The 26,171-nt window shown below is 43.0% G+C and overlaps 1 protein-coding gene and 1 non-coding gene across 2 annotated transcripts in view; both read left to right on the top strand.

Annotated features, from left to right (window-relative positions):
- Nucleotides 1–7,227: 7,227 nt before the first annotated feature.
- trnae-cuc lies at nt 7,228–7,299 on the top strand. The gene has a single exon. It is a non-coding gene; the product is annotated as a tRNA-Glu (tRNA).
- Nucleotides 7,300–9,616: 2,317 nt separating this feature from the next.
- ttc27 (tetratricopeptide repeat domain 27) overlaps nt 9,617–26,171 on the top strand; it is a 103,986-nt gene continuing 87,431 nt past the window's right edge. The window contains exons 1-4 of the mRNA XM_046400976.1: nt 9,617–9,906; nt 14,345–14,528; nt 15,572–15,695; nt 24,445–24,582. Coding sequence (XP_046256932.1) covers nt 9,816–9,906; nt 14,345–14,528; nt 15,572–15,695; nt 24,445–24,582 — 537 coding nt within the window. The 5' untranslated portion in view covers nt 9,617–9,815. The remainder of the gene's footprint in view (nt 9,907–14,344; nt 14,529–15,571; nt 15,696–24,444; nt 24,583–26,171) is intronic.

Here is a 26,171-nt window from a genome sequence, read left to right as displayed (position 1 = left end):
ATTAATTTGCTAAAAATACTTTTTTTTTTGTTTTTGTTTTTGTTTTTTTTTTGTTTTTTTTCAAGTGTTTTGAATGTCTGCCCAGCCTAACATTACATTATGTGGAATTGAGAGTACTGTATGTTGTTAAACGACTAAGTTAACAGTGATCAACTTGTATTTTGTTGTTTACAGGGACCAGTGGAAATCAAGGATTACCAATGTGGTAAGTCAACCGCACTTGAATATGGACTATTTCCAGTATGTGGTAAATCAAGAAGCATTTATTCTGACAGCTTCCTCCAATACTTTAAACATCCCAGCTGAAATTGTGGAGTGTCTTTTATCCCTGCACATAAGATCCATGCAGTTGTTTCCCAAGAGCAGGAGGATGAGGAAGGCAGGTGGAAGGATGGATAGATAGATAGATAGATAGATAGATAGATAGATAGATAGATAGATAGATAGATAGATAGATAGATAGATACTTTATTGATCCCCGAGAGGAAATTCAGGTATCCAGCAGCAACATTGGTACAGACAGCATAGCATGCATAAAGGGTATAAACGCCGTCTGGTAGAACATCTGCAGCAGCTTCTGGCAAATGTTGAAGGACCCCAGCCTCCTCAGGAAGTAAAGTCGTCTCTGTCCCTTCCTGTAGAGGGTGTCTGTGTTAGGGGATCAGTCCAATCTGTCATCCAGCTCCAGACCCAGGTATCTATACGTCTGCACCATCTCTACGCAGACACCATCAATAGACACCGGCTGCAGGTCCGGAAGTCCACCATCATCTCCTTGGTCTTGGTGGTGTTGAGCTGCAGACTGTTGGACCTGCACCATGCCACAAAGTCCCCCATCAGGCTCCTATACTCCTCTTCCTGTCCGTTCTTTATACACCCAACGATGGCTGTGTTGTCAGAGAACTTCTGCATGTGATACAGGTCTGAGTTGAATTTATAGTCAGACGTGTAGAGGGTGAACAGGACCGGGGAGAGCACTGTTCCCTGTGGGGCTCCTGTGCTGCTGACCACAGTCTGAGAGGTGCAGTCCCTCAGCCGCACGTACTGAGGCCTTCCAGTGAGGTAATCTGTGATCCACCTCACCAGATGTGGATCCACACCCATTGTTTCCAGCTTGTCACTCAGTAGCGGGGGCTTGATGGTGTTGAAAGAGCTGGAGAAATCAAAGAACATAATCCTCACACCGCTACTGCCCCTGTCCAAGTGTGAGAGTGCCCGGTGAAGCAGGTGGAGGATGGCATCATCCACACCCACTTTCTCCTGCTTGGCAAACTGGAGTGGATTGAGTGCATGTTGGACCTGTGGTCTGAGGTGGTGTAGCAGCAGCCCCTCCATAGTCTTCATGACATGTGATGTTAGGGCGACAGGCCTGAAGTCGTTCAGCTCCTTGGGGTGTGGTCTCTTTGGAACAGGGACGATGCAGGATGTTTTCCACTGCACTGGGACCCTTCCCACTTGCATGCTCAGGTTGTAGATGTGCTGTAAGGGGTCACCCAGCTCTAAAGCACAGGCCTTGCGCAGCCTCGGACACACACTGTCTGCTCCACTTTCCTTCTGTAGGTGTCCTTGTTGGAGAAGCATACAGTTCTGGTAGGGACCACAACATCCATGCAGAAGTTCATGTAGTCAGTTATGCAGCTAGTGACACCCTCAGTGTCCTCCCCATGTGAGTCCTGCAGCACTCTCTAGTCAGTAGACTGAAAACAGTCTCTCAGCGCCTCCTCTGCCTCAGGAGACCACTTCCTGAAAGAGCATGTGGTGGTGAGTTCTCTAATTACTCATTTCAATAATGTTCGATTGAATATTTTGTTGTGATGAATATGACAGAACGTTTTTTCCCATGTATTTTAAGGGGTGATGAGAGCATGGAAAATGTCTCAATTGCTGAAACCATGTTCACTGTTAAAGGCACTGGAAGAGGGAGCTTCATAGCTGGGCAGAGTGTACATAATCAGAGGTTACAATAATAATTCACATAATTTACTGTATGCCAATAGTAAGATGTAAATAAATGTTATTTTTCAACTGAATAATTTCTGCTTCTGATCTAGAATGGAGCGCCTGCGGCGAGATGTCTGTACCAACGTGACACACCTTTACTATGAAGTTCTTCACAGCCTCGAGGAAGCTGGCCTGTTGCATCTGGCAGATGCTGTTCATCTGTTTTCTGCCCACTGTGTTTTCCTTCTCCGTCTGGCATACGCCCTTCACACCTTCAAAGAAGGCTGGAACAACCATCCTTTACAGACTGAAGGTGGACTCTCCCCAAACCAGCTCTGGGTTTTGGGTCACATGAAGAAGGAATCGACTGGGAGATGTTTGATGCTGTGCATGAGGAGTTCAAGTCCAGGAAATTGAATGTCCTCTGAATTTGTACATCCTGGAAACTGTACAGTCCATGATAAATCCCTTGGCATCCTCACAATCATTTGGCAGATACATTTACATAACAATGGTTCAGTGTATTGAAAGTCTAAATGCAACACAAGAAATGCCTTATGTGTCAGGAGTATGAGAGAAATATTATGCAGTCTTCTTTCTATGCAGATATCCACTTCAAACCCATGACCACACTTAGACAGAAACTGGTCCACCCTAAGGACAAAATTCCCAGGGACAATCAAACCAACATCATATATGCTGTTCAGTACAGTGAAGAATGCTCTGATCTGTACATAGGGGAAATCAAACAATCACTTCACAGAAGAATGGCACAGCACAGGAGAGCCACCTCCACAGGACAAGACTCAACAGTTCACCTACACCTCAAAGAAAAGGGACATTCTTTGAGGACAACAACATTCACATTTTAGACAGAGGACAGGTGGTATGAAAGAGGAGTCAAGGAAGCATACAAGATTTATTTGTCACACACACAATCATACATGGTACAATGTGCAGTGAAATTCTTTTAAACTCTTTTAGCATCTATGTTAAGTTGGAAAAACCCTCCCTTAACAGAGGTGGTGGACTCAGACATCATCTTTCTTCCACTTATAACACAGTGCTGCCTTCCATTCCCAGGAAGTTTCATTCCAAACCACATGATTCCAGCAAGAACAATGGTCGTTACCCTGTCCCAGCACAGCTCCCTCTGCAGGCTCATAGTCGTTAGACAGCTGTTAGGCACACCTGGCACTGACAGCCAGACATACACAGGTAAGTATCAAAGACACTAAAATCTTTTGTTTGACAGTTTCACACAGACCCACCCACTGAGGTCCTCTACCACATATAAACCTGTTTCCTCACCAAACTATTTTAGAACTGATGAAGCTGCTTGGATGAGCAGAGAAACGTCTTCTAGAAAACTCTACAAGATTATGATTATGTTAGCTTAAATTTGTTACATTTGTCTTATGCAATAATTTACATGGTGATGGTCTGAAGCTCCAGACAATATTCTAAGACAAATGCTCAGTGTATCCTACCGCGCCACTTCTTGTTTCACTGACAGTCTGGAGCCATTGTGCAGAGATCTTATAATTTGTCGCACTGCCTGCTGAGGCCTCACTGTTGTCACTGACTGCGCTCCCTGTCCAGCAGCAGCTTCTCCTATATTTCCCTGCCTGACTGGCCTTATATTCGCTGGTACACTGTTATTTAACATCAACACCAGGTTTTGTGCTGTGTTTATGATGTCTCTTAATTGGACCTGAGTGAAAAAAAAGACAAAATTGAATAGCAAATGTTACCGACATGAGTATTTTTCCATTATTGTACAGAATGTCTGCAAACTAACTTATTCTTCTCAAAGTCTGAGCTTGGGTTAGCGTCTATACCAAACAGCAAGCCAATCTAATCCAGCAGACCACACTTGTGCGCCTGATCTCAAGCAACTGACTGCAGGCAAATAATAATTACTACACGCTCTTTTGAATGTTGTCAATCGCTGCATTCTACGGTACTGTGACTGTGACTGTGACTGCGACGTATTGGCCACATATTTGGCCTACGCTGGCAGGTTGAAATGACAGCTATGTTTTGAATAGATACTCTGAGAAATTGTAATATTAAGCTGGAAATTAAGCACAGGACTAGCAGAGTTTACGTTAGCCGGCATATCTCGGCTGCTGGCTGGTATCATGCGTTGTTGTCAGGCAGATAAATACATCACCGGCCAAAATGTCTGGTGGAAAATACGCCAAATAAACAGGCTATTGTATGCCGATATTCACAACTGAAAGGATAACCGAGACCTTTTAGTCCCATGTAAATGACTGATACACACAAAAATCTTTGGAATCTGTGAATTATTGGTCAAGAGCAGGGTACTTGGCAATCGCAACCAGACTCCATTAACAAAAACAGTAATTTTACTGAGCAGAAAAGTGGAGCTGTTGGAGTATCCTTGCCTTGATCGGTTAGTAAATTTGTGTCATTGTCAGTGGTGGGAATATTCAGATCATTTACACACAGTTAAATTACTGTTTTTGTCAATGGAGTCTGGATTCAAGTCAACTTCAATCATTTAAAAGGGTTAGAATGCAGAATACATGCACTTGTTTAATAAGGAACACGCCAAGAAGAAACACTGCTGCTCTGCAATGAGAACTGTGTTCCTCTGTTGGTTTTAGCTAAATTGCATGCCTGCAACACTCTCTACAACTATTAGGCTTGTTCTATGGGAAACACCTGCATGTCGCCTGATCCAGGGGCCGATTGGTCTAGAAGTCGACTCAATATGACGTTTTATAGAGACTTTTCTTTTTTGTTTTTTTGTTGAATTAGAGCCATTTTGATTTTATTTGTCTAATTTTATTACTCTGTTAACAGAGTACATGTTGGATGACTCATGGTGACATTCAAGAGAGAATAAATACATTAATTTTGTGAAAAAATTAAAGGTGGATGGGCGGCACGGTGGTGCAGTGGTTAGCACTGTCGCCTCATAGCAAGAGGGTTCCAGGTTCGAATCCCGGTCTGGGTCCTTCTATGTGGAGTTTGCATGTTCTCCCTGTGCCTCCGGGTACTCCGGCTTCCTCCCACAATACCAAAAACATGCACATTAGGTCAATTGGCTACTCTAAATTGCCCCTAGGTGTGAGTGTGAGAGTGTGTGGTTGTTTGTCTTTGTGTGTTGGCCCTGCGATTGACTGGCGACCAGTCCAGGGTGTACCCCGCCTCTCGCCTGTAGTCAGCTGGGATAGGCTCCAGCTCCCCCGCGACCCTGACGGATAAGCGGTATAGAAAATGGATGGATGGATGAAAGGTGGATGCAATTTAAGCAAATTGAAAACACATCTATATTAACGTAATGAAAAGCACGCTGAGGCTTAAGTATTTTTCCCAGGGAGCGGAGAGTAGCGGTGGGAGTTGGAGAATATCGGAAATTTGTGAGTACTATAGACCAAGTGTGTGGAGTGTTGCAACACCTGTACTGTGAATGTAGCTGATGACGGCTCGGATGGAGAATGTGATGGAATTATGCCATGGCAGGAGGTTAGGCAGAAAAGGAAAGACAGGAGGAGTAGCTCTGAGAGCACTTTTTCGGAACTAGGGGAAAAGGATAGGATCAAGAAAGTTAAGCCGGAAGAAAGGAGAGAGAGTGAATAAAAGGAATGGAAAGTTATGATAAAGTTTCAAAGAGATTGAACTCACTTCCATCTACTGAAACTAACCAAAGCAATTGGAAAAGAGATGGGAAAGATTCTGTTTGCCAAATTCCTGAGTAATAAGAGACTGCTCATTTTCACAAAAAATAAACAACAAGGAGATAAGTTCCTCACAACCGAGTCACTCAACGGAGAAAAAGTCAGTGCCCACATACCAGGGAAGGCAGCTAAATTCAAAGGAGTAATTAGTGAAGTGCCAATGTCTATGACAATGGATGAGATAATTGGAGCGATTAAAGGAGGGAAAGTAGTGAAAGCTACAAGGCTTCAGACTAGAAGGACAGGAGTCAAAAGGGACAGCCTGTCAGTGGTACTAGAATTTGAGAATGCCGTGCCAGAGAAAGTTAGAATGGAATACTTATGCTATGATGTCAGAAAGTTTGTCCCACAGCCACTCCGGTGTTTCAAATGTCAGAGAATGGGGCACACAGCAGGACAATGCAGGGGAAGGAGAAAACTTATAGGAGAAAACTTTTCATATGAAAGTGACATATTTTGTCATTGGAGGGAACTCACTCCAACGAAATTCGTGCTCTGCATTTAACCCACCCAAGTGACATGCACACACACACAGCAAACCCGGGGCAGTGGGCGACCGCGTGCAGCGCCCGGGGAGCAGTGGGGGTTAGGTACCTTGCTCAAGGGTACCTCAGCCATGGACACCAGTACGGGGAATCGAACCAGATCCACCGGTTAAGGGTCCGACACCCTAACCGCTGATCCATGACTGCCCCAAAAAATTAAGATGTGCAAGGTGTAGTGGAGAATATGAGTATGGAAGGTGCGATCAGAATGCAAAAATCAAAAGCTGTAACTGTGGAGGAGAGCATAGTGCTGCTTATGGTGGATGTCCCGTCCAAAGACAAGCCAAAGAGGTACAGAAATACAAAGTAACAAATCAACCAACCTCGCTCAGAGGCACCCAGTCCCAACACCAAATACAAACCTGGAAAAAATTAACAATGACACACTGATTGTGGACAAAGTCAGCTTTATTGCCTTCATATGCAAGACAGTGAATGTTGCCCTGCAGCAGACAAGGAAAAGTCATCGTATCAAAACAGTTGTGGAAGCTGCAGATGAAATATTGGGAATTAAAGAAGTAACAGCTGAGCTTATTCATGAAATGTTAAATCCTAGCAATTATGATGGGCTGTCGCATAGTACTTAGTGTCCTGATGGTGATCCATTCTTACAATGGAATGCCAGAAGTTTGATTGCCAACGGACAGGAATTTAAAAAGGTCCTCTCTGAGCTGAGAAACACCCCAGATGTTTTGTGCATACAATAAACATGGTTGAAATGTCACCTAGATGTTGTCATCCCAGGTTACTGTCCAATCAGAAATGACAGAATAGGAAAACAAGGTGGGGGTTGTGTAACTTTTATTAAAAACACAACAGAGTTTAAAAGCATAAAGGTACCAAGCGATCATGAACGTGTGGTGACAGAAATATGTAGCCCAAGAGGAAATATCACAATAGTGAATTATTACAATCCTTGTAATGCTTTAACCATGCAACCAGGAGGTCTTGTTTGCATAAATGACAAAAGGGGCACAAGAGTGGACATCAGAAGAAACAAAGTTTCATGCATATACTGGTGCATGCACTCCCTGGTGGTCTAGTGGTTAGGATTCGGCGCTCTCACCGCCGCGGCCCGGGTTTGATTCCCGGTCAGGGAACTTACTTTGGGCAGTCGTGGATCAGCGGTTAGGGTGTCGGACCCGTAACCGGTGGATCGCTGGTTCGATTCCCCGTCCCGGTGTCCATGGCTGAGGTACCCTTGAGCAAGGTACCTAACCCCCACTGCTCCCCGGGCGCTGCACGCGGTCCCCCAATGCCCCGGGTTTGCTGTGTGTGTGCACGTCACTTGGGTGGGTTAAATGCAGAGCACGAATTTCGTTGGAGTGAGTTCCCTCCAATGACAAAATATGTCACTTTTATCTTTCATACCTTACTCTGGTGTCTGGAAACCCGAGTATCCAGTGCAAATGGGACGTTATGACAGATACCAACATGGGAAGTGATCACTTTCCAATATTAACGTCAATTAACTTAAAGTTGTATGCACAAGAAGGATATGCTGTCGAAAGATAGTGTTTCCATAAAGCTGACTGGGAGAAATTTAGAATAAACTGTAAAGAGACTGCAAAAGGATTTCAAATGAAGGAAGATATTGATAGCTGTGAAGCAGATGTAACTTCATTAATCCTGAACGCTGCAACAACAAGCATTCCTAAGAGCACAGTTAGCGGTAAAAAGGAAATGGTACCATGGTGGAACAATAACTGCAGTACTGTAATCAAAGAAAGAAATTCTGCATTGAGAGTTTTAAGAAAACATTATAGTGAAGACAATCTGTTGGATTATTCAATTCAATTCAATTTTATTTAAAGTGCCAATTCATAACACAGTTATCTCAAGACACTTTACAGGTGTGTAAACAACAACAACCAAAAAGAAGAGAATCAGAGAAAAACAGGTCCCAGGGCAAAACCCCACACTGAGTAAGCATATGGCGACAGTGGCAAGGAAAAACTTCCTTTTAACAGGCAGAAACCTCGAGCAGAACCAGACTCAGTATAGACAGCCTTCTGCTGTGACCGCCTGGGAGGGAGAGGGGGGAGAGGAGAAACAGGGAGATGGAGAGAGACAGGAGAGGGCGAGATAGAGAGAAAAAGGAGAGAGAGAGAGAGAGACAGGGAGGATAGAGAGAACAGTGCAGAGCAGGAGCAGCAGGATTCAGACATGGCCATGGAGAGGGTTCTGGATCCAGCAGCACTATCAGTGCAGTAGGCAGGGCCATAGAGGGCTCAGGATCCAGCAGTGATACCAGGCCTCAGGAGGGCGGGGTAGGAGATTCTGGATCCAGCAACATGCTCCGGAAGTGCTAAGGAAAGATAGAGCACAAGGGCTCCGGGGGAGAGGGCGAGTTAGTACTGTACCGGTGATGGGACATGATGAGTGAGTCCCCCTGCTCTGAAGCTCGGTGTCTAAGGATCTCCCCCAGCAATCTAAACCTATAGCAGCATAACTAGGGGTTGGTCTAACTATAGGCTTTGTCAAAAAGGAGGGTTTTAAGTCTACTCTTAAACATAGAGAGGGTGTCTGCCGTCCAAACTGAGGCTGGTAATTGGGATTGGTAATTATCAAAGAAAGAGAGCTATTGCTTGCAAAACAATAAAGTTATCCAAAAAGACAGCTTGGAGACAGTTCTGCTTCTCCATGGGTAGAGAAATAAAACTTAACAAAGTATGGTCAATGGTTAAGAAGATGAGCGGGAAAAGGAAATTGGTTAAAATTCCAGTCTTGGTCGATGGAGAATACCTAGCAATTACAAACAAACAAAAAGCTGATCTACTGGGCAAAACATTTATAAGGAAATTGGTAAAAACACTGTGGCAGAAGAAATGGGATACAGAGCCCAAAGGCAGGCACTACCACAATATTCAAAACTCCATAAATGCTACAGATTTTAAAGGGAAATGCCGAAGAGAGCAGGTCATGATATCAAGGCTACGATTAGGACATACAGGTTTGAAAGCAACCCTCAGCTTGATGGCTAAATGTATGACGGACAAATGTGAAGAATTCAAGGTCAGTGAAGATGTTGAGCATGTCATCATGAAATGTAAAAAGTATGAAAGGGAAAGAAAGGACCTTAAACACAGAATATATGAACTACAACGCCCATGGAGTTTGAAAGGGATCTTAGGCAAAAGCGATGAAATGAGAGAATGCTGTAAGGCTTGCTTAAACTTTTTAAAAGCAACAGGACTGTGGAAAAGGATATGATTGTTTTTTTTTTTTTGTTTTGTTTTTTGTTGTTTGACTGTCTCTTTTGTTAACTGTATTAATTTAAATTGTAACCTGAAGAACAAGTCATCCTGAGTTACACACTCCAGTACAGTAGGTGGCGATATGCACCTTTCAAGTTGGTTGCAACACGCCACCCCCCCCCCCCCCCCCGAGAAGAAGAAGAAGAAGAAGAAGAAGAAGTTGTTTTCCCACAATGCAGTGTATATCTGTCATGGCTGCTCCCAGCCGCTCGTACCGCATGGATGGAAGCAAAGGTTTTATCTCTGATTGAGAAACGTCGTTTTGGCTTATTAATAAAGTGATTTATCGTTGACTTATTTTTATTAGCCCGTCCTGACAGAAGGCAACAGCTTTCAATTTAACAGAAACTAGAGGCGAAATGCTGCTGGACATTGAGATCCCCATTCTCCGAGGCTTTTTAACACCCAGTGAGGCAACGGGATGGAACCAGAATATTCTCGGCTTCGCAGGTGAGGCTCTAAGTTGTCTTTACTATTTCGCAACATAGCTATTAACACCATCACAGGTAGGTTAGGTTATCTCATGAATGCTTTAGGAAAGGCTACACTGGCAGGCTGTGGTCGCTTTAGCCAAGAAAAACACAGTGGTCTACTCCACTAGCTGCTTTTTATACCTTTTCCATTTTGGACAAGTCTCAGGCCTTCGCAGAATCAATCACGGGCGACAGTCGCACTATGGATGTCGGTTAGCTTTCTGTCCGGCTTGCTTTGACATCATGCACGTGCTGGCAACGGTACGCTCACGAGATCGAGGTGGGGGGGGGGGGCGTGTCAAGATGACGGAGTGAGCGGTCTAGCTTTCTGCAGGTTCTGAAAGCTAACTTTAAAATGACCTGAAAGAAGTATTAAAACACCACAGTTAAGCATTAAAAATACTAAGCTGGTTTTGTAGTAGTAATACAAATAACATAGCTAATATCCCAATCAAGAACGAAGTCAAATATCTCGGTTTGATAATTACTGAGAACTTGCATGATAGAGATGATTTGAATATTATTTCCAGAGTGAAAGCAGTACAGAAATTGCTAAATCATTGGCTCACACGGGACTTATCTATACTGGGTAGGATTCTTCTGTCCAAAGCTGACGGTCTATCAAGGCTTATCTACGCTTGCCATTCTCTGCACACTTCGTCAAAAACGAATAAGTCTGTTATCTTTGTTGATTTCAAGTTTATATGGAAGAACAAGACTCTTTATCTCCGTAAGTCACAATTGGTTAGAGACTATGCTAAGGGGGGCTTGAAAGCCATAGAGTTTCAATCTGTAATTGCATCTTTTGAATCAAATAGTTGAAAGACTGTATGTCTCAGTCCTCTTCTATATGGCACCATATCCCTAACAAAATTTTTAATAAGGTTGGTGGAATTGATTTTTTTTGGTTAAATGTGACTTTGAGGTGTCTAAAATTCCTGTAATACTATCCAATTTCCACAAACAAGCATTGCAGTTTGGGAGGATGATATTTACCCATAATTTTTCACCACACAACTCTTTGCTGTGTCTATGATCTACTGAAACCAGACGAACAACTGTTTTCCTGTGAAGACTTCACCTCAAAGTATAACACTGTCATCTCAAAAAAAGGGTATGAAAAGATCTGCAAAGCAATACCTATTCCTTTAATCCAACTGATTCATAACAGTATGCAGTTTTTGTCGATTACACCCTTTTTGCCCACTCTAAAAATTGGTGACATTAATTTATCGGATTAAAAAAATGTAACAACAAAATGAAAAGTCTGCATTTTAAACAAATAATTTTTGGCGACTTTAATTCATGTTCTGTTCAGAATAACATAGAAGTGTCCCTAAAGAGACAGGCCCTTTCTTTTTATATAACTTGCGCTGTTGCTCCTAAAGTTAAGGAAACCCATTTTAAAATAGTATCAGCAATTTACCCTGCTAGTGACTTCCTGCATAGAAGATTTAAGTTTGCTGTTGACCTATGTGTCTTTTGCTCTTCAGAGGCCGAAACTATTGAACATCTATTTTTTGAATCTTCCCGTGTCACTTTATTCTGGTCTGAAATCCATAGTTGGTTATCTTTGAAAATGGATAATATACCCCCTTTTTCCTATAATGGTATTATTTATTATATGGACAACATGGATACAAACATTTTCGATACTATCAATCTTGTTATTATTATAGGTAAATATCATATTCATTCTTGCAAATGGTGTTCATGTGTAGTTTTGCCAACTACTTTAGGTCATAGTCAAAGTCAGAAAGAAAAAAAACAAAAGACTGATAAAATATTCTTGTCTATTTCTCGATCCTTGCTCTTCTCATGTCTTATACCTTGCTCCTTTGTGTCTCTTTTTGTTTTTTTTGTTTTTTTCTTATCTGTTCTTTGGTATGACTTCTCTTTTGTTTAATGGTTATATTCGATTGCTAATCTCTGTCCTTGATTGGTTGATTCCTGTGTTCATTTTTGTTCAGTTGTCCCAATCTTGTGTTGTAGATACAATTAATTAATTAAATAATAATAATTTAAAAAAACGAGATCGAGGCAGCCATAGTTGTGCTCCCATGACTGCAAGACCCAGAGCACTATGGGATACGCCTTGCTGATGTCTGATCAAAGAGCTGATTAGTGTAGAAATTGACAGAAGTATCCCAATGCCTGCATGAGAATAAATTATTGTATTTAACGCAGTGTGATAGCAGACTGTTGCACGGTAGCAGGGTATCTGATGAATAGTAAATATTTAAAATGGATGTTTTATCAAATGGCATCAATATAACTAACTAACTAACATTCACCAGAAACCCTGGTTTACTTTCAACTGTCCTCTCTACAGTGCATCGATTTTGTATGTAATCTAGGTCTTCTTAGCTTAGACACTTTACGGTCACCCATCCAGGAAAGCTGTGTGAGGATATCTATGAAGATTCTCAGCCATCCAGGTCATGGTCAAGATTAAAGTTCCGTTAGGGTTATAGGTCAATAGCTAAAGAGACTGAATCGAACTAGCATAGTCTAGTCTTCATGATCATGAACTGTTAATGAACTGCTAAAGCCTCTTGGATGAGAGGCACCTTCTAAAGAATATGCTTTATATTGATGTCATTTGATAAAACATCCATTTTAAATATTTACTATTCATTAGGTACCCTGCTACCAGTTAAACCCAGGAGTCCCGAATGAAGCTGTTGAGCGAGTGGGCTGCTCAGCCTACTGCAGCAACAGGTGCAAGGACTCCACTGTATCTATACGAACAGTAACTAGTGCACAAACACTACCATGACAGAGATTGCTCACCGGATTTAGAATGTTTAGCAATTAAGTGCAGATCTTTTTTTCTGCCACGGGAGATCTCTGTTTTAACAGTCATGTATATTCCACTGGATGCTAAGGCTAATGTAGCACTGAGCTACATGCTAACAGCGGTAAACTAACAACAGAATGCATATCCCAATGGGGTTTTCAATGTGGCTCGGGATTTCAATCATGTCAGTCTGAAGACTGTGCTCTGAAGTTTGGAGCAACATGTCAAGCGTGCAACCAGAGGGGATAACATACTGAATTGTGTTTATTCCAATAACCGCAAAGGCAACAGAGCCTCATCCCTCCTTCACCAAACGTGCAATCTCAACACTTGTCACTTTTTTAATCACAGTTTACTGCCCCATTATCGAGAAACAGAAACCCACAATTAAAACAGTTAAAACATGTCCAGAGGGAGTGTCCCTACAACTGCTGGACTGTTTTTCGCTCAGACCCTAGAAGAACATACATCAACGATACCATTCTACATCAGATGCCATGTGGAAAATGTCACCAACAGACGCATCTGTGGTTTCCCAAACTGGAAACCATGAATGACAAAAGAGGTCCAGCTTTTCAGAGATACTGTAACATACCTTACAGCCTCTGACTACCGAGAACTTTACAGCATGGCCAGACACAACTTCAAGAAAGGCATAAAACGGCTGCATACAAGAAGATCAAACAGTAACACTCACACCCATCATAGCTAAGTGCTTTGAAAGACTAGTCCTGGGACAAATAAGAGCTACTCTCTCCCCAGTCATAGACCGAGAACCGTATGCATACAGGACAAACAGATCCACAGAAGATACCATAAACACTGTTTTTCACAGCATGGGTCCACCTGGAGCAGAAGGGGGCATATGTGAGAATGCTTTTCTTGACTACAGCTCTGGTCAGGGTAATGCTGGAACTGCTGGAATCTCAGCCACCAACTGTGGATTAAGGACTTCCTCAGCAACCATCCACAAACAGCAACAACCCTTAGCGTTGTAGCACTACAAGGATGTGTGCTTGTAGTGCACTCTCTGTTGTAGTTGTCCACCATAAGTGTTCATTACATGATAGACTGATAAATAGATAGATGCCTTATTGATCTTGAGGGAAATTTAAGAGAGAGAGCTACTGGACAGGTTGCCATTCGTGTCAGCGCCAGAAGTCAAAGAAAATGATTCACTATTTTGCCAGTGAAATAAACTGTATTTTCACAATACAAAAAAAATTCTTAAAAATACAGCTTTCCGTCAAATCTCATGATCTTAATCAACAAACAGAATTTGCTCAGTTGTCATGGAGATGGTCTAGGTGTTGACACATTACTCTGGAACATTGGTAGCAAGAAATTACATTGTTGAATACTGTACGTACTCAAAGATGGTCCTTAGTACTGGACTTCACCTTCCTCTGTCCATTGAGGATCTGGTAGAACTGACCCCCTTTCTTGCTTGAGTATCATCATCATGCAAAATCATTACAGTTTTTAAAAAGCATCAGTTCTTAGTTGCCCTGTATGTCGTTATTCAGAAGAAATACTGGAGTTTCCCAGCACCACTTTTACAGTTTCTTATATTGATTCCCTTAAGATACTTGAGCTTTAATCTATGTTTATCCAGAGGTGAGACTTCTGCTGGAGTCCTTGTTGGAGGGGGACTTTGAAGCAGTTCTGCTGAGCCACCAAGTGTTAGATCTGCTTACCGGAGATGGCAGCTGCAGCGAAGGGGAAGACATCGAAGCCTACCTAGAGAGACAGATCTTTCTGTACCTGACCTGTGGAACCAACAATGACCAGACCAACAGGTAATAACAGTAGGGGAGGACCAGGTATCAACTTAACTAGATGATTTCTCAAATGTGTTTTAACTTGCTTTAACAGGTGGTTGAACAATAGAACCTCTGTCAGACATCCTGAAAATGTGTATTGCTGCTTTTCATCTGTTCAAAGTTTTAAGCCGTTTTGACCTTCACACTGTGAGCCTGATGCTTTCATCCAAGTCCACCTGGGAGGAGTATTTTGTAAAAAGTTGATAAAAGTTTAGTGATCATGTTGACTTGTCAAGATGGAACTGTAGCTGTCTATCTATCCATGATAAATAGATAATGGGACAGGCTGTTTTTAGGGGGGAGATAACAGATAAACAGTATGTGCCACATAAAGTGGGACACATTATTAGAACTGATTAAAAATGGTCAAAGATTCCTCCAGAATTCCACATTAAGATACAAAGATCTTGAGGAACACCATGGTGAAATCAATGCTATGATGTGTTGTCAAACATCTTTGACATTTCTGTAAGAATTGCATTATGTACATTGAGGTCAATTTTCAAAAATGTTTCAAATTGTGAGCCCTCTGATTAAAATCCCTGCATTAACTTGAAGAGTTGAGTTTAGTGGTGTGAATATTTGAGAAATGCAGAGAGCTTTTCAAGTGTCCGTGCTCCTTTCACCACCTCTATTCCCTTTGGTGTGTATTATTAATTTTAATAAGGACAGCTTAACATATCTTTCTTGTCCTCAGGGGAGAACTTTTTCCTGAATAATTGTTGAATGTAGCACGTATTGCTCCTCCTCTCCCATCATCATAATTAGGTCCTTCCCCTCCCTGTCATCACTTTCCATCACTTCCTTAACCAAACAGAAAGACAGCACAGTCTTACAATTACTTGCAGAATGAAGTGGCAGCGATTAACAACTGTTTTTCCTCCTAGAAATTTGTTTGAGCATCTTGTTAGTGTCACAGAATTTTCCAGAGTCTGAAAACCTTCAAGTATTTTATTTATCGGTTCGATTCTCCAGTCTCTCAACTAAGCCTGGTGTGTGTCTTGTCACTTCTGTTGTAGGGAGCTGGTAGTGATGGCCTTGGCTGTGTCATGCCTCCACATGTTTGCCCAGAGTAACTGGACTGGTCCTCCAGTCTCCATCAATATCTCTGACCTGCTGCCCTCAGCCCTGCTGTCCTCTCTGGTATATCATCTCATCACTCTCTGCTGCTTTTGTGTCTTATCGTCCTGTGCCCTGCACTTATTTGATCATACTTGCAAGCTCATTACCCTCATTTTTGTGTTAAGGGCTTTCCACACCAAAAATAACTGTAAATATATAGAGCAGGCATAACATTAGATAGGTGGTACAAACATCCACGTGAATGGCAGGATCCAAGGTTTCCCAGAAAAAGGTTGGCCAAAGCATTACACTGCCTCCACCAGCTTAACTTTTTTAGCAGTTTGAGCTACTGCAGCTCCTCTGTTGACAACATTGGCCAGCCTTCACTCCTCACCTGCATCAGTGAGCCTTGGCTGCCCATGACCCTGTTGCCAGTTTAGCGATGTTCCTTCCTTGGCCCACTTTGGGTAGGTCCTGACAACTGCAGTTTTGGAGATGCTCTGACCCATTTTAACTCAAGTGAATGTTGGAGTCCACACCTCAGCCATAAACACAACGGCACTTTCACAGCGATTTGACGAACAGAAACTCTGGCAGCTCATCCAAGTGTTAAAAAAAAAAAATATCAATTGAATCAGTTATCTTCAGCTTGCACAAAACATTGATATTTGTTCAGCCAGTTATTTTTTATTAAACGGACCTCTTTGATAACACATAACAGATTATGGCATTATGGCCCAACATTCAAAACAGCAACATATGTTTTGAATGTTGGTCATAATGTGGACAGACTGGACAAAGGAGGGAGGTAAGAGAAAAGGAGGAGGGCTGGCCGTATTAGTGAATCATAGGTGGTGTAACTCTAGGCACATCACTGTTAAGGAGCAGGTCTGTTGTAAGGACACTGAACTGCTAGCTGTAGCCTGAGGCCACATTATCTACCAAGGGAATTCTGGCATGTCATCATGACAGATCTTTATCTCTGGAGACTTCAACCATGTCTCTCCTTTCCACACTATGTCCACCTTCAGCCAGAATGTCACCTGTCCCATCTGAGACAAAAAATAATACTGGACTTAGTATATGCCAACACCAAGGAGGCATATAACTCATCACCCCTCCCTCCCCTGGAAGATCTGATCATAACCTGGTTCATCACCTGTGTACACTTGTATACAGGCAAACACCTGTCACCTGAACATTGAAGAGATGGTCTGAGGAGACTGTAAAGGAGGAGGAGTCTGAAGGCTGTTCAGAGGGAGCTGAGGAGGAAGATTGCTGCTTGCTGCAGGAAAAAGTTGCCAGAGCAGTTGTAACAGAGCAACATCCGCAGTATTACCGTATACCCTCATGTTTGGTATGGGATGAGCAAAAAAGGGTATCCTGAGAGAATTCGAAATAGTCTCCTCTTGCTTTTAAAAAAATGTCCAAATGATGTGGTCTCTTTTAGGGCTGGGTACCAAACTTCGGTTCTTTTAGGGCACTGACCGAAATGCTTTGGTAGTACCGAGTATCAAAATATGCCTTACATTTTGGTGCCAAGTTTGGGTACCCAGAGGTTAATTACGTGATCAAGACCTGATCATGCTGCCGGCGATTAGCTGTAACGTTACATGTGATCGCAGCATGCAGACGGGGTTCACGTGTGTGTTGGAAACTGTAGTTGTGTGTGTGTGTGTCATCGAAGCAGTTAAAAAAATGCCACCGAGGTCAAAAGTGTGGCTCCATTATAGCAAGATTGATGCCAATAGTGCGCGATGCAATATATGCAAAAAAAAAAACCATCGTTGCTAAGGCCAGCAACAAGACTAATTTGATGAAGCACCTGACCGTGCACAGAATCAATTTCAGAACAGAAAGTTTCTCCTTGTTTGACTGCAAGAAAAGCGAACCAAAGCCTTTCTCCTCTCAGAATTCAAGTCCGCCTGTGGACGTTACAAAGCCTGAGTCTGATTCAAAATCTCCACCACTGGACTCCGCTTCATTTGAGATTTCAGTTTTCTAACATTCACCTTGGGCCTTCCTTAACCTCACTTGGTTTTGGTTCCATGGACTTCCATGTTGCCATCGTAAAGATTGACATGCATGTGTGCACCTTTTTTCAACAAGCAGTTTGTTTCATTTTATTCTACTCTGTCTCAGAGAAGCTGCTTGTTTAGACATAAAACTGCATGTTTGTCTTTTGCAAGTTCAACCTGGTTAAAGCGGTATAGAAAATGGATGGATGAAGTTCAACCTGGTGTAATTTGGCATGTGAATTGGCACTCTTGGCCAATAACTGCAGTCTCAGCAGATAAGCCCATTCTGTCTTCTCCGCGGTCACTTTCACCAGTTTGTCCGAAGGGATACCAAGGTATTCTCAGGTAAGATGCAAGATGTAATCCCTTCTTTGTTGTCCTGGGTCTGCCTTGGGGTCTCCTCCTAGATGGACGTGCCTGAAACACCTCCCCAGGGAGACGTGCAGGAGGAAGCAGCGGCTCTACACCGAGCCTCTCCTGAATGTCCAGGCACCTCACCATATCTCTAAGGTTGAGCCTAGCCACCCTACAGAGGAAACTCATGTCAGCTGCTTGTATTTGTGATCTTCTGCATTGGTCACTACCCACAGCTCATGATCATACGTAGATTGACTGGTAAACTGAGAGCTTTGCCTTTTGGCTCAGCTCTCCCTGACTGTACCCTCAGATACTTGAACCTCTTTGCTTGGGGCAGCATTTCTTTTTCGACATGAAGCGGGCAATCCAACTTTTTCTGGCTTTGTCCTCGGACTTAGAGGAGCTGATATTCCTCCCAGCTGCTTTACATTGCAAACTGAGCTGGAAGTCTCAGTTTCAACAGGAAATCTCAACAGGACCACATCATCAGCAAGCAGCAAGCAGAGACGGAATCATAAGGCCACTAAACCTGGCATCCTCTGCCACTTTGCTGAGCCTAGAAAATAAACTGAAAGAGTGACAAAGGGCAGCCCTGGCAACTTGGAACGAGCCTGACTTCCTGCTGGCAATGCAAACCAAGTTCTCACTCTGACAATACAGATACAGCTGAAGGGCCCGTAGCAACAGGCCAGGACCCCTTACAGATTGTCATAAGCCTTTTCCAAACTACAAACACGTCGCCTGGTTGGGCAAACTCCTATGCCCGTTCCAGTATCCTCATGAGGCTGTAGAGCTGGTCCAGTGTTCCACGGCCAGGATGAAAACCACATTGTTCCTCTTGAATCTGTGGTTTCACTAATGGACATACTCTCCTTTTCAGCACCCTGGACCTTCCCAGGGAGGCTGAGGACTGTGATTTCTCTGTAGGAGCACACCCTCTGGTCCCCCTGCTTTGAATAGGGGGATCACCACCCCCATCTGCCACTCCAAAGGCACTGTTCTCAATGACCACGCATTGTTGCAGGGGCGTATCAGCCATGACAGCCTGACAGCTCAGGATTGATCTCATCCACCCAAGGGGCACCTCCACTGCGGAGTTGTATAACTACCTCAGCGACTTCTGCCCCAGTGATAGGAGAGTCCACTCACAAGTCCTCTGGCTCTCTTTCCTCCACGGAATATGTGTCAGTAGGATTAAGGAGATCCCCAAAGTATTCCTTCCACCGTATGACTATGTCCTCAGTCAAAGTCAGCAACTACCCATCCGCACTGTAAACAGTGTGAATGAAGTGCTGCTTCCCTTTCCTGAGTTGGATACATGGATAAATAATCATGGAAGCCATTGAGTGTTGGTTTTATCATTGTGGATGCAAATGTTATAAATGACCATGCTAAGATCCGAGAGCTAAGACGAGATCTAGGCTGACAAAATGGCAATCAGAAATCAGAAAAGACTTTATTGCCATTGTAAGTGAAGAGGTTTCACATTACTAGGAATTTGTCTTGGTGATTGGTGCATACATAGAATGTAACAAGTAACATATAATAGAAGAATAAAATAAAATAGAATAAGGTAACACAAAATAAAATAAGATAAATAAAATAAATATGTTTCTGGAGGTAGACCAAAAGTGAGGTAGTGCAGGGTGGAGTATAGTGCAAGTGAGTGAGGTAAACAGTGCAAATGAACAGCAGGTGGATAATGACATGAGCAAAATCTAAAGAATAGATCTAATAATGGCGAACCAGTCAGACATTGTGGTGGTTGACAAATACTGGAAGAAGACAGACTTTTCCAACCCCTCCCCTAGTTTTCCAATCCCTCCCCTCAGGCAGGCGGCTGAGGAACATCCGGAGTAAGACCACCAGCCTCAGAAACAGCTTCTTCCCTGAAGCTGTCAGACTGCTGAACTCTAGCCATGCCCTGTAGCTTATATATTCAATTTTTACTTAGCCTGTATTTCTATTTTTATTCAACTTTTCATATTTTTTTATATTCTACCTGTTGCTCCCGGGACCTGAGTCCTAATTTCATACCATAAGCATGTAAATGTGAGCTGGTATGACAATAAAAGTTCCTTGATCCTTGGTGGTAGATGCACCAATCCCAAGCAGCAACAGCAATATCAAGAAGAAGGAACATGAGAAGCTCTAAAAACACCAAGGACTGAAAGGAGCCCGAAAAGGTGTGGCGAGTAAAAGCCTGACCCAAGCCTGAGGAAAACAGGCTTGGGTCACAAACACAAACACACACCACCCCAGAGGGGTTGACAGGAGTATTAAAAAAAAGTAAAATAAAAATATACATACAGCTGTGTGTACAGTCATGGCCAAAAGTTTTGAGAATGACACAACTATTAATTTTTACAAAGTCTGCAGTTTCAGTTTTTATAATGGAAATTTGTATATACTCCAGAATGTTATGAGGAGTGATCCACTCAACTGCAATTATTTGCATAGTCCCTATTTGCCTTGAAAATTAACTTTATCACTAAAACCACATTTCCACTGCATTTCAGCCCTGCCACAAAAGGGCCAGCTAACATAATTTCAATGACACACAGGTGTCACACACATTAACACAGGTGTGGGTGTTGATGAGGACAAGGCTGGAGATCAATCTCTCAGGATTGAGTGACTGGACACTTGGAACTGGAAGATGGTGCCATTGTTCCTCATCTGTCATGGTTACAAGCAAGGAAACACGTGCAGCCATCATTGCATTGCACAAAAAGGGCCTAACGGGGAAGTTTATTGCAGCAAGTAAGATTGCACCTCAGTCAACCGTCTATAGGATTATCAAGAACTTCAAGGAGAGAGGTTCAATTGATGCCAAACAGGCTCCAGGGCGCCCAAGAAAGTCCAGCAAGCGGCAGGACCGTCTCCTGAAGTTGTTTCAGCTATGGGATCGGGCCACCACCAGTACAGAGCTTGCTCAGAAATGGCAGCAGGCAGGTGTGAGTGCATCTGCACGCACACTAAGGCGAAGACTTTTGGAGGAAGGCCTGGTGTCAAGGAGGGCAGCAAAGAAGCCACTTCTCTCAAGCAAAAACATCAGGGACGGACTGATATTCTGCAGAAGTTACAAGGACTGGACTGCTGAGGACTGGGGTAAAGTCACTTTCTCTGATGAATCCCCTTTCCGATTGTTTGGGGCATCTGGAAGAAGGCTTGTTCGGAGAAGACGAGGTGAGCGCTACCATCAGTCTTGTCTCATGCCAACAGTGAAGCATCCTGAGACCATTCATGTGTGGGGTTGCTTTTCGGTCAAGGGAGTGGGATCTCTCACTATGTTGCCTAAAAACACAGCGATGAACAAAGAATGGTACCAGAACGTTCTCCGAGAGCAACTTCTCCCAACCATCCAGGGGCAATTTGGTGATGAAGAATGCCTTTTCCAGCATGATGGAGCACCTTGCCATAAAGCAAAGGTCATAACAAAATGACTTAGGGAACAAAACATTAAGATTTTGGGCCCTTGGCCAGGAAACTCTCCAGATCTTAATCCCATTGAGAACTTGTGGTCAATCCTCAAGAGGCGGGTGGACAATCAAAAACCCACAAATTCTGACAAACTCCAAGCATTGATTATGCAAGAATGGATGGTCATCAGTCAGGATTTGGTTCAGAAGTTGATCGACAGCATGCCAGGGAGAATTGCAGAGGTCTTGAAAAAGAAGGGTCAACACTGCAAATATTGACCTATTGCATGTATTTCTCAATAAAAGCTTTTGATACTTGTAAAATGCTTCTAATTGTATGTCATTATACCATAGAAACATCTGGCAAACACCTAAAAACCCTGAAAAAATGTAATATTTGTGTCATTCTCAAAACTTTTGGCCATGACTGTATATATCTACATATCTATATATATCTATATATATATCTATATATATATAAACCTGCATTAAAGTATTTGTGCCAGTGGGAAAATAGAAATGAACTTAGTTGTCAAAAATGACAATAACTGTAATTTCACAGCAATCTCAGGATTTACTGTACATACATGACCACACATGCTCCAGGATCCTGAAGACCTATGCCAGCCAGCTGTCTCCTGTATTGGGACATCTATACAACCTGATTCTGAGTCAAGAGAAAGTCCCGACACTGTGGAAGAAGTCCTGTCTTGTTCCAGTCCCCAAGAAGTCGATGCCATCTGACCCGGCAGACTACAGACCAGTCTTCCTCATATCTCATCTGATGAAGGTCCTGGAGAGACTGGTTTTAGCCCAGCTGAGGCCACAGGTGAGGATGTTTCTTGACCCCTTACAATTTGCCTACCAGCCCCATTTAGGAGTCGACGATGCTGTCATCTACCTGCTGCAACGAGTCCATTTGCATCTGGATGGTGTGGGAGGCACTGTGTGGATCACATTCTTTGATTTCAAAACCATTCAACCCCTGCTGCTGGGTGAGAAGCTGCGGGTGATGGGTGTTGACGACGCAAGGATCTCCTGGATTACTGACTATTTGACAGCCAGGCCACAGTTTGTCTGTCTGGGCAATGTCTGATGTGATGGTCAGTGATATAGGAGCTCCACAGGGAACTGTGCTTTCTCCCTTCCTCTTCACCTTATACATCACTGACTTTCAGTACAACTCTGAGTCAGGTCACCTGCAGGTCACCTGGGGGCAGTTGTGGATCAGCGGTTAGGGTGTCGGACCTGTAACCGGTGGATCACTGGTTCGAGTCCCCGTACCGGTGTCCATGGCTGAGGTACCCTTGAGCAAGGTACCTAACCCCCACTGCTCCCCGGGCGCTGCACGCGGTCGCCCACTGCCCCGGGTTTGCTGTGTGTGTGCACGTCACTTGGGTGGGTTAAATGCAGAGCACGAATTTCGTTGGAGTGAGTTCCCTCCAATGACAAAATATGTCACTTTCATCTTCATCTTCATCTTTAAAAGTTTTCCGGTGACTCAGCTGCTGTTGGGTGTAATAGAGAGGGAGAGGAGGGCGAGTACAGGACACTGGTGGACAACTTTGTGGGGTGGTCTGAACAGAATCACCTGAGACTAAAGAAAGATGGTGATCGACTTCAGGAGGAAGAGGACGCCTTCACAGCCACTATGGATCAGGGGGAGGTGGTGGAGAAGGTGGAGGGTTACAGATACCTGGGAGTGGTGATCGGCAACAGACTGCACTGGACATCGAGGCTGTGTACCAGAAGGGGAGGAGCAGACTCTATTTCCTGAGGAAGCTGAGGTCCTTCAATGTGTGCAGCAAGTTGTTGGAGATCTGCTATCCGTCTGTTGTTGGCAGCACCATTTTCTCTGCTGTTGTGTGTTGGGGTCAGAGTCAGCGACACTAACAGACTTGATAAGACCATCCAGAAGGCTGGCTCTGTACTCGGGCTCAGACTGGAGTTCTTGGTGACCATGGTGGAGAGGAGGTCGCTGAACAAACTGTTATCCATCATGGACAATGATTGATAACCTTGCGTCGATTATATTTATTTTGTTAGGCAATTGGGCTTATACTGGGACCGGGGAAACTAATTTCGTTCCACTCATGTTCTACGTGTGTGAAATGACAATAAAGCTCCTTGAATCCTTGAATCCTTGATCAGCACCCTCTCCATCAAGCAGTTGACAGACAGCAGAGCACCTACTCCCACAGGCTGCTACAGCTCCACTGTCGAAGGGACAGATACAGGAAATCTTTCTTGCCACATGTCATCACACTGTACAATAACAGCTAAAACTCTGCTCATAACATACAGTCACTAGGCACTTTATATGTTTTACACACTCCGTTCACTGCACCTTACATTCTACTTTATTTTGCACAACATTACACTATTTATTTGTTGTATATACACTTTTTTTTATTTTGCTTTGTATGTTGCTATTTTTAATATATTTTGTATAGCTTATTGTGTGTAATGCAGCTGCTGCACTGTAATTTCTCAGCCTGGAATCAATAAAGTATATCTATCTATCTACATATATACTGTATATCCATAAATGTATTAGTTCAGTTTTGTCATTTCCACATCGAGAGCATATGGAAATGAAATTGTTTCCTACAGTCCAAGACACTGATAAAAAAAAAAACAACATAAAAATACAACATTGGCACGAACATCATCGAATAAACAAAAAGAACCTAATGACACTGCAATTGCTGGCACAAACAACCACACACAGCATTTAACAGCTTCTAGCTCTGTTACTTCTTTTCTTTGCTTATCTATGTTTTTTGATGTTAACTGCTTATGCTTACTGTCAGCCACAGACACTATTCAAACATTAAAATGTTCAGCTCTGAAGATTTTTTTTTGTAACTTTTATACTTATTGACATTTTGAGCTGTTTTCTCATTCACAGTATAAATGGAAACAAATGATAAACATACAGATCTTACTGTATGTACTGTATAGTTCTGTAGATATGCAGAATTATACAGAATTGTATGCTAACAAATTTTGCATGTTTTTGACTGGCCGCAGAAGACCGTGGCAGAGGCTATCCATTCCTGCCTGCTCCTGGATGGGGAGTCTGTGTACAGCCTGGTTGCCAACCCATTCCTTCTCCTGCTGGCCAGGGTTATTCTCACCAAGTGCTCATGTAAGATGCCCAGCCTCCAGGTAAGACTGCCTATCCATCACGACCACCTCTTCCTGATGATTGATAAGTAATGTGAGGATTTATCACGTTTTAACTTTTATAATGCTTATGGTGTCTGCTAACTTGTTTACTTACAGCCATAATGCCTAAAGTCTGCCTTGTGGATGGAATTTTAACTGGTCTTTCATCAGGCCAGACAAGCTTGAGGACTGTTGTGTTTTTATGATAGTTAACAAGGCTGTATATTGTATAGGACCTACTATGGCTGTATAGTATATCTATAAAGACTTAGTATAAGTATAACATATGTTAAAATTTGAAATAGCATACGACAAATTAAAATCAGGTGTCAAATCTCTGCAGGGCTGGGGCACACACTGAGCATTTTGCAGTGGGGACAGCGGATCACAAAACTCACGGTTCTGATCGTATTGTGGTTTTTGAGTGGCAGTTCGGTCGATTTGTCGGTTCAGCCACAACAAAAAAGGCATAGATAAGATATACGCGAGTTTGTTTTCAGTTTATTTTCGTACCATGGCTCAAGCACTTTCACCCCTTGTTCTTCACAACGGAATATGGCTACATGTCTTCAGTGGTAAATATCCCAACAGAATCATTAACAGCTTTAGCCTGCACTGGGCCTACAGAAAAGGGCTGCTTAAATACTGCAGGAATAAGTTGTTATTCTTTTTTTTTTTTCCTTGCTCCAGTCAGGAACACAGCGGGGTGAAGTCGCTTCAAGTGAGTGGCCATATTACCATGCTTATATGACTTTCTGGTGCCACAGTGCTGACAAACTGTAACAGTTTGGTACACCACCCTTTTTCCATAAAGTTTCCAGGGAAGTAAAAATACTCTCTGTAAACAGACCTTGCAAGGCAATGTCTGTGTGAAAAGCCTGAAATACACAGAGGCAGTGATATTGTACATCAACTTCCCAATAAAAACAGCAACCCTAATTTTACCTTCAGCCAAACCATTTTTGCAGCAAAATGATTTCAGCTCTCAGACCAGAGTTTGTCATCCAAAAGGAAATCAGAACTTACCTTTTAAACATAGTGATGTGAGAACCAGTAAATCTTATAGTCGGCGGTATTTATTATTTACTATTTATTATATAGTTACATATTTAAAATAATTCCTTTAAAAAATGGATTTGGCAATGGGAATTCGGTTTGACTGACATTTAAGGAGTAACCGAACACCCTTAGAAATCTTGATGTTCAGTGGCTTAACTTCTCACCTTTTGCAATGATGTACAGGTGTACTCTGACTGGTTGACAGGCTCAACCAAGACATCATGGAATGCCAGTGCAGGGCTAACAAACCAGTCTATTAGAACTGACTACTGACGAGAGGCGGGGTACAACCTGGACTGGTTGCCAGTTAACTGCAGGGCTGACACACAAAAAGACAGGCAGCCACACACGCACACACTCACATATAGGGGCAATGTAGAGCAGCCAATTAACCTAATGTGCATGTTTTTGGGATTGTGGGAGGAAGTTGGAGTATCTGGAGAAAATACATGCAGGCACAGGAAGAACATGCAAACTCGAACCCTCTTGCTGTGAGGCGACAGTGCTAAACACTGTACCACCGTGCCACC

Source organism: Scatophagus argus, chromosome 10, assembly GCF_020382885.2.
Source record: "Scatophagus argus isolate fScaArg1 chromosome 10, fScaArg1.pri, whole genome shotgun sequence".
Taxonomy (NCBI): domain Eukaryota; kingdom Metazoa; phylum Chordata; class Actinopteri; family Scatophagidae; genus Scatophagus; species Scatophagus argus.
Note: the sequence above shows the minus strand (reverse complement) of the source record. Positions and strands in the feature narration are given on the sequence as shown.